General features: G+C 34.9%; 1 protein-coding gene across 1 annotated transcript; it reads right to left on the bottom strand.

Annotated features, from left to right (window-relative positions):
- Positions 1-7,733: 7,733 nt before the first annotated feature.
- Positions 7,734-13,384, bottom strand: LOC111876136 (uncharacterized protein At2g33490). Its single transcript, XM_023872666.3, has 9 exons — positions 12,909-13,384; positions 12,394-12,466; positions 12,107-12,181; positions 11,968-12,029; positions 11,214-11,311; positions 10,942-11,137; positions 9,558-9,794; positions 9,435-9,473; positions 7,734-8,865 (listed from the first exon to the last, which is right to left on the bottom strand). The coding sequence occupies exons 1-9, from the start codon at positions 13,023-13,025 to the stop codon at positions 8,095-8,097; spliced, it is 1,668 nt and encodes a 555-aa protein (XP_023728434.1). The 5' UTR covers positions 13,026-13,384; the 3' UTR covers positions 7,734-8,094.
- Positions 13,385-16,567: the final 3,183 nt, after the last annotated feature.

The following is a 16,567-nucleotide window of genomic DNA, read 5'->3' as shown; positions in this document are numbered from 1 at the left end:
TTAAAGTTGTGCTAAGTGATGCAGGGTGTATAGGGTTGTTTAATGGTGTAATGGTGGTATATAGAATGATGATCCCTTTGACAATTTAGTATAGACATTGGTACTTTATCCCCATTACGTATGGTCATGTAACACCTTTTGTATGGAGTAATTATATAATAGAAAGCTTGGATTTTTGTTCTATTTTAACATTGCTTTATGAGTTCCTTGATAGTATACTGCATCAATTGTTATGGTCCCCAAAGAATGCAAGTTATATGGTCCACTACTTATATAATATCATGCATGAGTTATTATATGGTCCACAAACAATTTTTTAAGTAGCATGGTCTACATAACATTTCCAGGAGGGACAAGAAACAAGGGACCATCTAATGCATAAAAAGGACACAAAGGACATTGGATCCCACAAGAGAATATATTAATAACCAAAGTGAGTGCAACCCGTTACATAACAATTCCAACATAGAATCTTTAAAAGCAAACATCCTAACATGTTTTTACTACAAATTCCAGTACAAAGCATTACATAAAAAAGCCTACATAATAAAGGACACATCCCATGCAGTTCCCATGCAGTTCCCATGCAAAAACTACATTAAGCTGACAGGTTTTTCTGAAGTGTTCCCATCTCCATTCTTTCCTATAACTTAGGTTGCCAATTTTTTCTTGATGATCCTTTCACTCTTTTTCCTCCTCTTAACCTGGGGAAGTACAACATTACCCCTCTCCCTTGTCACTTGTGTAGTCCCACTTTCCCTAGTACCTTGTGTATCCCCACCTTCTATTCCTGCCCTACTTTCACTTGCCATTTCTGCAGTCATTTTCTTCACATTTTCACCCATACACAAATGATAAACACTTAAATGACACATATTTATAACAAATAAAAAAATAATAAATAAGAAGTTATATTTACCTTTGTTTTCTTAGTCCTATTAACCATACTACCATGTGTATCCCCACATTTCATTCATGTGCCACTTCCACTTGCCACTTCTACAGTCATTTTCTCCACTTTTTTAGCAAGTTATAATCACATAATATACAGTTAAATAATACATACTTAATAATGAATAAAAAAAGAAATGGGAAGTGGTAATTACCTTGGTCTTGGCCTATCAATAGTTGGACATGTCTTCTTATTATGTCTTTCCACTTTGCACAAACCATGTGATATCTTCTTACCCTTCTTAGAAACTATATGGTTTCTATCCTTTTCACTCATATCTCTAACTCTTTTTGTTTTTGGCCTACCAAACATCCTTCTATTCTTCGGGGGGTAAAGGTGGAATGTAATTAGTTTCATGCCACATCTTGCTTCCATTCATTGGACAAATTTTGTAGTGGTAGGTCTTCATATACATTACTCTACAAAAATAAGGATCCACGTATTTCTCCACATCTCTATTAAGGTAGCTAATGGCAGCCACATAATAAACACACCCATAACCATTAAGTTGCCACATCCTGCATGAACATGTCCTCTTATCTAAATCAGCTTCATATAAATCACTTCCTGACCTAGTCTCAAACTGGTTGAGTCCACTTGGCAATACCTCCTAAAACCTTTGATTAACCTTTAACTCGTTCAACCTCAGCCTTATTTCAGGTGAAACATCACTTGACCATCCATTAAGTTTTGTTGTGAACAATTTGTGCATCATGTACATTCTCAATTCTTCAAGCATTGGGATGATAGGTTTCTTCCCGGTTTCAACTATGACCGCATTGAACTTTCACATCCTCCATTCTCCATACTAGAACAACATCTACTAACTCGATAGTAAGCTCTTGACCATGTTCTAGGGTCCTTCTCCATCAAGTAGTTACTTGCCTCTCGACTCATAAGCTCAATATCCTTCACTATTTCCTTGAAATATTGTTCTGTTGTTGTATTACATGCAGCCCAAAACAAATTAACAAATTGTTACCCTAGAAACTTTTTACTAAAGTTGGCCACAATGTGCCTAGCACATTGCCTATTCTCAGCTTGGGGTAACAATTATTTGACAGCTTCTATAAGACCCTATACCAACATACAAGTAGTTATAAATGCATTGGGTTAATATACTTTGCAAAAGAGAAGTAATAAAATGTTTTTCTTACCTTGTGTTGGTCTGACATAAGAGTGAAACCTTGTCCCATACCAAGATTGAGATCATCACTTAACAATGACGGAAACTGTGACAACCCGAATTTTTTTTTTACTTTTGAAGCCCAGTCAATCAACTCAACTGAGTGTAAAACTCATTAGTACTAAGTTCTAGCCAGGTTAAAGGTCATTCTAAGGAGTTTTGAGCCTAATATACTTAAGGAATAAGTATTAGAAAGTGCTAGAACCACAATGTAGCAAATCGAACCCTAACCCCATCTAAATGAGTTCACGACGACAAGACCATGAGTTTACGGCCGTAAACTCATGTGGCCGTAAACTCAAGAGCATATATAAGTCATTTGGTCATTTCTAGTCATTTCTCTCATTCCTTGGCCGATTTCTTCAAATCCTCTCAAGTATCATCAAGACTTTCTTCCTAGTTCTTCAAAAGATGTAAGTATTCTTCCTAGATTTGTTGATACACCTCTTAATCTAGTATCCTTACATGATTTCATCCATGGAAATAACTCTTTTCTTATATCTTCAAGTTCCACCAAGAACACACACTAGTGTTCTTGGCCAAAACTGACCATTTCAAGCTTCTAGGTCGCAAGTACTCTTCCCTATACTTCATATCCAGTTACGACTCATGCTTGGAGACTTGAAACACACATTTTCCCAAGAACATCATGAGTTTATGGCCCAAGATCTTTCTTGGACGTAAACTCAATATTAGGGCATGTTTTAAACCTAAACCCTATAAGATGCAAAGCTAGTGACCCAGAATCCTTCCTTGATGATTGTAAGACCTTAAACTTCACTCAAATCCATAAATGGTCATGAGTTTACGGCTGTAAACTCCTTTGGGCCGTAAACTCATCAAAAGCCTCAATGAAGGTGGTCTTTCCCATCCTAGTGTACAGCAAAAGTCCCTAAAACTTCCCAAGCCTTCAAACTTGCACTTATACATGAGTGACCATGAGTTTACAGCCGTAAACTCCCTTGGGTCGTAAACACATGGTAGTAAACTCATTCTAGTGCCATTTCACATTCCTTGTTGAATCACATGTGATCCCAATACTTGGTCAAAGTGTTTCCTAGTCCAGGAAGGTGTTTCCTTTCACATAGTTGTTTATAAACACTATATTCATGCCAATATGTGTCATTATATGTCATTTAGGACCTATTGTGCATCGGGACTTCATTCGTGGAACTTCTCATCTATACACGCATACCCGTTTGAATCACCCACATCAGGTGAGTTCATACTCCGTAATGAATCTTTTAACTGTTTTAAATGCTTTTAGAGGGGGGGAATACAAGTTGAACACAATGATAATTGTGTAATTATTTGTTATAAACATCTTTCAAAATGTTGCTTATGTCTTCTATAAGTGGTCAAAACATTTCAAAAGCTATTTTATAGTTATGTTGCTTTATAGTTTAACAAAACTCCGTTTTTATAGCACAAGCATAACTTAGTAGTAAAATGAGTCTTTTCAATAACAGTTCAAGTAAAATACTAGTAAACTATAATGGGTATAGTTTAGGGGTTCGGTGCATACTATATACAATACACGATAACAGAGAGAAATACTATACACTAGTACATACTATTCATACATACTACACACTATACAACAGAACATACTATACAACAGAACATACTATACGAGAAACAGGACATACTATGATACTACAACAAAACGAACATACTAAGATGCTATAGCATGGCACTATTACAGGATCTAATTATACCAATGAATCACTAACGCATTGTTCTAAACAAAAGGTGATAGTTATATTGGGCATACATGATCACATAGTTTTAATGTGGATGTTCACGGCTTGCAATTGATTGCAGAGGTCACGTGTGGGTCCTAGAATGACAGGAAGAGCGTTTAGTATGGGATCTAGCCATCACATTATACCTTAATAATCAATTTAAGGCATTTAGTACAACAGTAGTTACTATATACAATACTACAGTACTTACATTCCTCATTACTTTCGTAAAGTGACAGTACCACTTGGAAGTTAATACAAACTATTTTCGAGTCAAGATAGTTACAAACTAGGTAAAAATTACATTTTACAAACGACAAACAGAACAGTCGGGTCTAGTACATTCAGTAGAAGGGGACCATAATGCTAACCTTATGATTCTTTAATGCATACATCAAGGGATATATATATAATAATAGGATCCCACATGTAATTGGATGTGTGCTTTCTGCCTTACTTCTTGTTCCTTGTTTGGTTGTGGGCTTAGAGCAGATTCACCCAGCCTATTATCTATTCGATCTTAGTTATATATATGTTTCGTATACATTAAGTCATCATAAGGGGTACCAGATGTGGGTCAGGTCATAGGACACGGATTCAATGCACAGCTTTTCTAGTTCAAATCATACTTTTCAAATCAGAACTTTGGTATTCAAAACTAGAAACTTCCCAGTAAAGGGTTTAATCCATTTTATTAAACTAGTATAAATTTAAAGGACCTTAGGTGATTAAATCTATAATACCTTAGCTTATACATCATGGTTATATATCATTAATACCCAATAGGTAGTTGGATGTGTGCTTTCTGCCTTACTTCCTGTTCCTTGTTTGGTTGTGGGCTTAGGGCAGATTCACTCAGTTAACTATCTACTCGAGATTAGATTATATATAGCCAGTGTAAACTAAGTAATTATAGAAGTAATCACAGTGGTCACCATTTTGTAATAAGAAATAAGGGTTTTCTTAAAGAATTTTTGCCATCAAATATAAAGGAACTATTACAATTAACTCCATGAGTAACAAGTGAATACATCAGGGTTATATACAATAATGATCAAACAAACAATAGGAGGTGTGTTTTCTGCCTTAGGGCAGATACGCACAATCAATTGTTTGTTTACTCTGAGTCTTATATAACTTGTATCCATTTAGTACTCATAGAAAGGATTGTAGAGTAATGTTTACTTATCTATTGATTAAAGTAGGAAATATAGGACTTTCTAGAGGAACAGGCGAACTTTTCTAAACAAAACTTACAACTCACTACATCTTTCAACTGCCTTTTACAACAACTTTCCACAACATACTTACATCACTAAAATCTTATGAACTCACCAGCTTAATTGCTTATAAACTCTTTCAAGTAATTTGTATTCTCAGGAAACTAGTAGACAGGTACTCACGTTAGGAATTCAGAAGATGGAGCAGTATAGCTTCAAGTCTTGTTCTATTATTTGCTTATGTACTCTATGTTGTGTGAACATATACTTTGTAAACACTTTCTTTATAATGATATGGTTGTTCTTTACTTGCTTAATATGATACATGTCTTGTGATACTAAACATGATGTCCTCCACCCTCGAACGTTTCCACCGTTCCGATTTTGGGGTGTTACAGAAACCATTTCTAGTTTTCCTTGTTTTCAACACATACCACTGCCCAGGCAATTGGGTATATTTGGTCCCTAGCATCTTTCCCCACAGCACATAGCAACTCACCAGTAACATACCCTTTCAAGAAGCAACCATCAATTCCAATCACCTTCCTGCACCCTTCTAACCACCCCTTCTTTACACCATCAAAACAAACATAATACTTACTAAAGTGATTAGTTCCATCTTGCATTGTAAGTACGTCCATGTTGATTGTTGAACCAGGGTTGGATCTTCTAATTTCCTCTCCATAAGACCAGACCTTAGCATAATGCTCAATCAAGGTACCTTCAATAATATTCATAGCATACTGTATGGCTCTTCTGCATTAGCTAATACTGCATTCAATACCAAATTTCTTGATGACCTCCAATCTTAGTTGCCTAATTGTCAGTTTTTGTCTATGCAAAATCTCCTTGGTGTAGTGGCTACCAATCCATCGGTAATTGACATTTGAACCCAGTTTGTAGTTCCTAGCACATTTATGCTCGCTTTTTAGAGATTTGATTTGAAAACTGTGTTTTGTACTCATCCAACTTTCCCACAGCCTAAAAAAACAAGCACCTTTACAACACAATACTAGAAGCCTCTTACTGTCATTCTTTTCGAACCATAGTTGATAGCCATTCTTAACAGCATAATTACATAACATGCTCTTAAGTTGTTTTGGATTCTCAAATCTCATGCCTAAAATTGGTATTTGCTTCTTAGAGTGTATCTGAGGATTAAAGATAGGATGTCCCTCAAGAACATCAATGTCCAATTCCTCAACATTATCCATTTGGGTCTCAACATTTTTCTCTTCTCCACCTTCTAGGCATAACTTTTTCATAAACTCATCGTCCTTGGTCTTGTTTAAAGGGGTACAATAATCCCTATCGATTTCATCTTCCAAACCAACATCAAACATATAGGCATGGATTCCTTGTGAAGGTTCTTTGTCATCCCCCTAGATCACTGAACCACTTTCATCACTTTCTTCATCGAACCAGTCCTCAAATCCTTCCTAAATATGATCTAAATACAGGTCTATTATCCTTTCTGGTGCTTGATAATCAACATCAATAAAATTTTGATAATCCATTTCGTTGGCTATTACGCTAAGAGCATTTGTCATAGTTTGATCACGTGCTGAGTAATAAAGTTTCTCAAAAGGTTCTCGGACAAACCTTTCTAGAAATTCACAACACCCATGTAAATCCATTCCAGAGAAATCATGATCAGTAAACATGAACGTATCACCTTCGGTATATCTATGTAGGTGTCTCGTAAAAACACTGTTATAGTGCAAACGCACTTTCAAGAAAATAGGATTTCGGTTCGCCATGAACTTTCAATTGAGCTACAAAGGAACCCTAGATGAGAGAAAACTTACTGAACTGGGAGAGAAAAGCCCTAAAATCTTGAGCACTTCTACACGATTTTGATAAATGACTCGAGTAAAGCCTTTTCTGAACAGTTATACGAAGGCAAAGTTGATATGTCATTGATGACGTGTCATTTAATTAAAGAAATCGGAAGTCTAAAGGCCATGTCACATTTAATTATCGGGCGACCGGCTCACATGGTATAAATTTTAAGTAATTTGTCACTTTAATGGGGCTAGAGGTACGAAAATTAGTTGAAAAACCTTTTAAAACCAAATGAAAAACATTATTGTGCTTCTATGTCAATAACCCTTTACTTATCTTAGAAAACTTTTTAGAAGTTTTGGTTATAAATTCAAATCATCAACATAGCATAAGGGCATCTCCAACCCTGCACTAAAAAACTACTTTTACATTATAATGTTCTAACCCTACACTATACCTAACACTATATATAGTATTGTATTTTAGTATAACACTATATATAGTGCTAGATTTTAATACAACACTAAATATAGTATTGAATAAAGAACAACATATCTAGAATATTTCTTTTAATGTAAATATAGTGTAATAGGTTGGAAGACTTTAGTGTTTATACGATCTTTTACACTATAATTATAGGTATAATGTAAAATTAATGGTTTGAGAAAGTCTAAAAATACAAAGTCAAGATCTCAAACCCCACGCAACATCTTAATCAACTTAAGACCGCGTTTATAAGTCATTATTGCCTATAAGGCTATAACCAAACACTTATAGATCACTCGCATATAAAATCAATATGGAATGCCATGAATCATATTTTGTTAGATGTTAGATATTAGATATGAAAAATGAAACCACTACGTGTGAACTAAATAAAAAAATTTCTCACGACCAAAATCCACAATATTTATATGTTATAGCTTACAGACCTTTCTACTCAAAGAATAACTCGGGAAATCAGCTTTAAACTCAACATGCAACCACAAAGAACCAAATCATAAAACCCTAAATCCCACACCAAAATCCAAATCTTAACTTTTGGGATTTTGATTTTATGCCGAAAATGCCCTTAGTTCATTTTGGAAACTACCCTTGATAGTTGACATGATAACCTCCTATTTTATCCTACTTTGATAGCTGCTTCAAATCTGAATGCTCAAAACAGGTTTTGAGCAACGACTCAAAGACAAGCTATTCTTGTTTCTACCCAAGGGTATTTACGTCATTTCCCTTGGAGGGTATGGAAAAGCTTCGAGGAACAACTTGAGGTGGAAGTGGAAGAGGAGATGCAGAAATAGACGTTAGCATAGCCCGTTTATTTGGTGGAGAGATTTCTTGATTCTTGGAATACAAAGGCGCCGAATGTCTACTCAAATTAATACCAGAAATAGCAACCGACTTTGAAAAGGGTAAATTACCCGGCGGCCTTGGAAGCTCATGAAGCTCACTTATTTTGGGCGAAGATATCGGCGGCGGTGAGGCACTCCGAGACGGCTGAGACACCGGAATCCGTGATGGCGGTTGTGGAAGCTCGGAGGTAATCGGGCCGCTAGTGGACGCGATTTTGAATGAAAATTGTTTACTTGGCGGTAATGGACCGGAATAGGATTGTCTTTTGACTATGTTACTCTCGGCTTTGGTTTGGGAGTCTGAAAATCTTCCGGTAGAAGGGGCTGGGGCAGGTAGTTGGGTGGCGGAATAACCGGAATTGGAATCGGTTTCCACTGGAATTGGCTGGAATGGAATGGAATGAGAAATGGAGGAGGAGGAGGAGGAGGTGGAGGGTTTTGAAATTGGATTCCGGGTGTCTACAGTGGGAGGAGGAAGGACATAAGAGTAAAACTTCCTTGGGGGTTGTGTTCCTTTTGGTTTTTCTGATGTGTCGATTTTATCTGGGAATAGTGGGGCGGAATAGCTGCTTACTCTAGTTTGCCTTCCAAAAAGCTGCTCCCCTTTATGTTTATTCCGATTCATCTGCAGAAAAACGACTATGGAATTAGGAATTAGCCGGAATTGGAATTCAATTCCGTTCCGGTATTTTGGCTGCAAAGGAATATGGAATTCATAGAATGTTACCAGTCATGGAATTTGACTTTTCTTTCATAAAGTCGTATAATTTAATTAACATCGGCTGTCATTTGTATGAATGACCAAAATACTTTTCAGGGACCACATCCGTCAAAATAAACAAACCACAGGGTTTATTTTTGAATTATGTAATATTTTGTTTGGTATTTCTTTCGTATATGTGTGTAATTTATCTTTCACCTAAAAACAGTTTTAAAAAGATTTCCGTCGTAAAAAGTGTAATTTATATATGTTTATAAATATTTAAATAAATTTCGATTCAATAAAGGGGATTTTGTCATTTGTGATCGCTTACATTCCAAACAGAACTATACAAAGGAATGGGAAATTCAAGTAATTTATAATCTTCTAATTCCTTCAAATTTCATTTTCTTTTAAAAGATTCCAACTTCTTAATGGAAAAAAATTAAATGTTTGAAGGAGAATTAAAATAGAAATATATATAATATCCTTACTTCTGAATCTTCTAGATATGGAACATCCACTTGGTCCAGCTGGAAAATAGCACATGTTATACAGAAATAAAATTATTTAAGGACAAAAAAATAATAAAAATAATAATAATAATAATAAAATACCTCCATTGGATTTGGGGAGCTGCCATCATCATCATCAAGCAGCTGTTTCTTTTGTTTGTTATAATCAAAACTCAATTCTCCATCATCTGTGCTTTCATATCCTCCACTCATTGGTTCACCTTCACCTTCACCTCCACCTCCTGTCATTTGGTAATCAATTCGATGTTTTTCTGCAACATTTCTTATGGAAGGTTCCACTGCTTCTAGAACTTTAAGTCCCTTGCGAAAAAAATTCAACTGCTTCCAACAATTACAAACGAAAAAACAATATTTTTTTTAAAAAAAAAAATAAAATAAACGTTATCCAATTAAAGGATATATATATATATATATATATATATATATATATATATATATATATATATATATATATATATATATATATGGCTAGATTAAATTGCAGCATATGAACATAATTCATGTCCTTTCAATTGTATACTAAGATACTATATGTATTTCAAATAGTCAAAAGAAAGTTTATGTAACATTAAAAAAAAATGTTTTTACAAATATAATAAATTAAATACCATGAAATATCAAAAAGTAGATTTAAAATACAAACAAGAGTTGGTTGTTTTTGGAAAATAGCAAAAAGCAGTTTAAAAAGTTTTGTAGAGTATAAAAAACAGGGCTTTTGACATAAAAGTCCTTAAGTTTGGCAAGTTTTGCCACTTTAGTCCCTGTGACTATTTTTTGTTTGTTAATGCCCAATGTTTGCCAAGTTTTTTTCATTTTTGCCCTTGCTACCTATAATAGCAGGTTTCTAGGGACAAAACCGACAAAATTTGACAAACTTAAGGACTTTCATATCAAATTTGAAAAACATAGGTAGGGTAAAAACTCAAAAACATAAAAGATTTGTAAAAAGGACAAAAATGAAAAAACTTGGCAAATTTTGGACATTAGCGAACAAAAAAATCGTCATAGGAACAAAACCAACAAAACTTGACAAACTTAAGGACTTTTATGTCAAAAGCCCAAAAAAATATTATTGTTATTCAAGATTCTATTAATAAAAGTAATTTATAATTAGAATACATCATTCCATTCCATCAAGGGACGAAAACACACACACACACACACTAGTCCTCATTGATTGAAAATCAGTCCAGGTCACCATTCTATTCCTATGTGGCAAACAAACAAATTTTTTTCATTCCATTGTAATCCTCCATTCCATTCCCTTTTCAATTACTACATACCAAGCACTACCTAAGGCTCAATCCCCAAGTCGCCTTTAGGCCTAACAGATCCTACTCCTAATTGGCCTTTTCTAAAAAAATAATTGGACCAAAACAAAGCCATTGGGCCTAATGGGCTTCAAACATATCTGGACAAGGCCCATTTTTTACATATCTAACAAAAAGGTCAGAAATAGTGTAACCTGTGCAGCATGATGACGAGCAGCTTGTGTTAAAAGACTTCGACATTGTCCTTCTTTAAGAGATTTCACCCTAAAAACACAAAGTCTAGTCACTTCATCAAATTCCTCTTGAGCTTCTCTTAATTTTTGTTCAACTTTTCCATTTCTCTGTTTCCCTTTCTCTTTATGTTGTGCCATCATGTATTCATAAACCTCCCTGTAGATTTTGGAACTCGGTCAACAAAAGTCAACTCCAATGACCATGTTTAGAAAATACCAAAAGCAAAATTTACCTTTTTTCATCACATTGAAGTTTCATTTCCTCCACTTTCCTTAGTTCACTAAGGAGAGACTCTGATGGGTTAGTAATTGTCACAACCACATCAGATCGCTGACATGGAAAGATGAATGAGTCACTAATTTGTAACAATGCTGTTTGTTTTTTCTTTTTCTTTTTTCTTTTGGGCTTTTGACATAAAAGTCCTTATGCTTTTCAAGTTTTGTTGGTTTTGTCCCTGTGATGATTTTTTTGTTCGTTAATGTCCAAAATTTGCCAAGTTTTTTTCATTTTTGTTCTTGTTACAAATCTTTTATGTTTTTATCCTAAGTATTTTTTCAAATTTGACATGAAAGTCCTTATGTTTGTCAAACTTTGGGCATTAACGAACAAAAAATCGTCACAGGGACTAAAGCAACAAAACTTGCCAAACTTAAGGACTTTTATGTTAAAAGCCCTTTTCTTTTTTCTTTTTCTTTTTGTTTTAACCTAATATATTTGTTTGGATAAAGTGTTGTATACATAAAGTTTGTTTCTTTTCTAGACTAGATAACCCTTCTAAATGAGACAAATGACAATGTTACGCAATTTTTACACTATCCATCAAGTTTAACGAGACAGAAGTTATTTGGCAAAAAGAACAAGGATAAATAAGTAAATGACTGGTGTCTTGATACATTAAGCTAGGTTTTTTTGGTATTTAGCTGTCTGGATTAAGTGCTTAACCCATTAAGTGAAAAAAAGAAATAACCCTAAGACAACATGCTTACATAAGTATCAGCAATTTTCTGAAGTTCCAATTGCATATCCCCTAAAGTTGATAACATTTTTCCTGTATGCAAGGAACATATGTCAATAAAGTTCATACACAACACCTTCCAAAAGGACAAAAATGTAATTAGTAATTACCACTTTCATCATCAGCATCTGCACCAGTTTTCCCCAGCAAACAGCTCCCCATTTCATTTAGTGACTCCGAAAATTCTAAAAACAAGAATTCATGGAGACATTTACATGTTTATATTAATCAAAAGAATTTTATGTATTGGTGCAAATTATGTAAATGTATTACAGGTTATTGGTCTTGAAGTACATATTGTAGAAGGATAATTAGAGGTTAAGAATCAATAACTTCTAAGAGCTTCTATTTTGTTTGATGATTGATTAAACCAATAAGAAGAAAGTGAAACTCTTACCGTATATACTATTTGCTGTTGCAGCTGCTGCAGATAATAAACCATCATAGCAGTTTCTCATATCTTGCATATCCTGGAAAAAAAAGGAAAACATAAGTATAGAAGAAGGAAAACACTAGAGAACATGAGTTCTAGCATATGGCATATCCTCTTTGGGGCGATTCCTAGCAGCATTGATTCTGCTCATCAATGGCAACTTCAAAATTTTAATTTGCAAGATTGAGGACCTTGGGGATTTAAAGCTAAAAAAGACCCTTCTTAATCTGTTGAACTGTGTGTTCTTAGTGTATAATTGTTGAGAGTAGTGTAAATGTGTAATACAGTACGAATCAGGTTTCAGGGATATAGTTCGAATCAAAGATGAAAAAAAGGTACTGCGAGGTTAATTGACATCAAACCCTAACTGATACGTTTGATTTATACTAGAGAGTTGAAGTTTATAAGAAATAAGCGCACATTAATGGATTCAAAATCAGAAGCGATAGATAGAAAGCATCCAGGAGCACAAACCCTACCTTGGAAGCCTGAGCAAGCTCATCTATATGGGCGGAAGGCTGATGATCCCTCACCTCCTTCACATCGCTCTTCTGTAACGATAATTTCCGCCCGAGCTTCCCCAGTGATGACTTCATTTGTCCTATATGTAATGAATCAAAACACTAAACCGATATAGATGTCTTCAGCGAGATTAAACGTTTAAGGAATTGTAAACCAATTCCGATTTGTGCGAAACGATCGGCAAGTGGGTGCTTGCTAATTTCAACAACATTCAAGTGAGGAGGAAGCAAAGTTGAAGATTTGATGGGTTACGGCAGAAGGAAGTTGTTGGCATGGTGGGTTAATTAATTTGTGGGTTGAACTTTGACCATGTTCAAGCTTCAACAAATGGCGATTCGCAAATCTCCAATCAGTGATCCAGACACATTTGATTTTGACTAATATAATACCTAGAAATACCAAAACCTACCATTTTCTTCCCATATGCATTCATGGTTTTCAAATGTCTTTACTTTGCTTTTCGTGTGTTGAGTGTTAACCACGGTCACGAAACTTACCAACTTGTCAGCTTAAAAAACATGAATGGTAATTAAGCAATGGGCTCTATAATTTGTCAAAAATCAAAATGGACTTAATTGATGTTCAAGGGTGGAGTTGATTTTTTCCATTTTAAAATACATTAGATACCTAAGAGAGAGCATTTGGTTAGCTGATTCTTTTGAAGGGTTTTGGAATTCATCAAGTAATATGATGGATTAGAATTTAAGGAATTATATTTTATCTTGGTACTTGATGCTAAGCGGCTCCCTGAATGTATGATAGCGCTTGGAGGAATCCCTCTTCCAAGGTTCATGCGAAAAGTCATGTTGCAAAATAGATGGACACTAGGTTATGAAGTACTATCGATGTGTTGCCCTAATATTGCTCTCTGATGTCTAAATTACTACTATCGAGATGTTGCTTAATTAGGAAGAAAAACCTTACATTTCCTTTGGTTGAGCTCACTTTTATAGGCTTCTTAGGAAAAGTTGGATTAGCCTCTTACCCAGTTCTTTGTATAGTTCGGATAAGAACAATTATTTGTTTCGTACTTTCTTATGTTTGTTTATTGCGGATATATGTACCTTGCACTTTTTTCGGGATTCACTCATTCTGAGGTTTTTTCCTAGCATATATTGCCATCAACATGTAGTTAATTGTTGCGTTTGTGAAGATTACTCTCGGTTGTTGCGTTTTAGTGTACCATGTCGGTATTTACTTGTTTGGCCGACCTAGCCACACCATTAAATCCCCCAATCAGTCGTCAATTAGTCACATCTATCGGTTTAGATTATGATTATTTCTGGTAATGGAGGTGTCGCTCATGAGCTAGTTGCAGTTTTCATTAAATTCAGTCAGCCAGCGGTTAGTCACATCCATCAGTTGATTATACTGCCTAATTAATGTTTAACTGATCCTTATCTTTATATATTGGATATGGAGATTTTGGAACCTTCTTTGTTTTGTACTTTCCGCTTTGAAAAATCTTTTTTTGTCATTGCCCTTGACATATCATGTGTGTTTTCCAACGTTGACAGTTTTACTTTAGATCGATATGTCGATGGATATTATTTGTCTGATGTGTATGTTGTTTTGCTACCTTCTCCTTCAACCTCGATTCTTAAACCTTTGGCAAGTAAGGTGGGGTTTTATCTGAGGCATCTCGTTTGTGGGTTAAGGCTTCCTCCCAACTCTTTTTTTCTTGAGGTCTTATGTTTATATGGCATCCATTTGATACAATTATGTCATAATGTTGTTTCGGAATTCATTGTTTTTGAGGTATTTTGTGTGTCTTATCATATTCCTTTGAATGTATTATTATTTTGGTACTTTTACCGTTTGAAAATGTATGGCGATTGGGAAACCTAGTGAGATACATAAGGTTTCAATCACACAATAACTTAATGATAATAAACCGTATATCTAAAACCTGCAAAAAAAACAATTATTATCATCAACACAAATATATCATATCTATAAGACAATCTACCCAATCTCATCGATGCTCACATATTGATCCTATACAAAAACCTTACGAGATTTATACGGTAGGATCAGTGTGAACAATGAGCTGACTATGCTGCTTTGGTGATTCCTTGGTAGAAGGCAAGGATCAAGAAAGGCAACAAATGAGAGGAATGGAGTACTCGTATGAACCTCTGTTCATTAGCACCATAAGACAATTAAATCAGGGATGGTCATCTATACTCTGCTACATGACTTAGACATGTCTAGTAGTGGTCTGACCCCAAGGTATTATTGAACATAGTTATACCCTCAGATGCACACTATCTATCCATCTGGATGGCTCAAACATACCTAGCAGTGGTCTTGATGTAGGTGTATCCTATCTGGTAGTCTATGAAGCTCATTCGATCACTTTGGAAATACTGACACACGAAGCTCGTATGATCACTTCGTAAATGATGACACACGAAACACATCAAAAGAAAAGGGAGAATACTGATATAGCAATCATGTATGTGAAACGTACCCCACCGATCATCAACAGGGAAAAAGGAGGGGGATACTTATATGGCACTCATGTATCTGAAACGCACCCCATTGATCATCAAAAATCATCGAACAAAGTTCTACTCTCCTTTCCCATCTCACACATACCCTTAATATGATGCTACCCATTATTCGAGGTTAATTGAACTATGCATCTCTTTTAAGTCTTAGGGTATAACTAAACAGTATTGTAATATAATCATCCCAAAATTCCTGCATATGTAATATCTTTACAATACAGGGTAAATCTAACATCTCTTCAACTTAACTCAAACTAAGAATCCTTCATAAGTCTTAGCTCATCACTAGGCAAGACTACAGTACTTAATATCAACTACCGAACCAACTTTGTTTAGGCAACACTATCCTAATTTAGTGTATAACTTTAACACAGGGTATTAGGTACTAATATACATTTACTTCCTAAAAAATAACAATAATAGTATATATACATCTTGACACATATAGAACTATATATGTTCGCACATAGTATATCATTAATTATACATCTAACATATTCCAGTAAATAAGCATATAATTCACATATAAACATTCAACAGACATTTAGTACTTTTCATAATACTTGTATTAAAATCATGTTCATGAAAGTAATTATGCAATCACTTGGCTAAGGTGGAAGATCCTTGGGAAAGTTAGCTCCTATGCTAATACTTCAGATTATCCCTTTCCAACATCCTAAATATGAATATTACTATGCTTTAGTATCTGTTCGTATTTATATGGATTTTATAATTATTCCTTAGATTCCTTAACAATCATAATGAATACATCGAGATCTATCAAATAAGGTACAACCAGGTAAAATCATATCGGAGGTAGGATCCATTTGGTATATATAATATATACTGTTTAGAAAATCCACTTTAAACACCTCACTAGATCTAGCCTAGACCTCACTCTTGTAAGTAGATCAGTTAGTATTATGAGAACACGTATCCGGAAGATTGTCACGACGTGACAATAGCTTGATCACGATGTGAGAATGGTTGTTAAGGCCCAAGCCCATAATTTTAGGGTTTCTCTCTTATTTAAGCATCTTACCCCGAGGATTAGGTTACCCTATTCAGCTTCCAACCCTCTATCATGAAACCCTAGCCTCCCT

The sequence above is a fragment of the Lactuca sativa genome, chromosome 3, assembly GCF_002870075.4.
Source record: "Lactuca sativa cultivar Salinas chromosome 3, Lsat_Salinas_v11, whole genome shotgun sequence".
In the NCBI taxonomy this organism is placed as follows: domain Eukaryota; kingdom Viridiplantae; phylum Streptophyta; class Magnoliopsida; order Asterales; family Asteraceae; genus Lactuca; species Lactuca sativa.
Note: the sequence above shows the minus strand (reverse complement) of the source record. Positions and strands in the feature narration are given on the sequence as shown.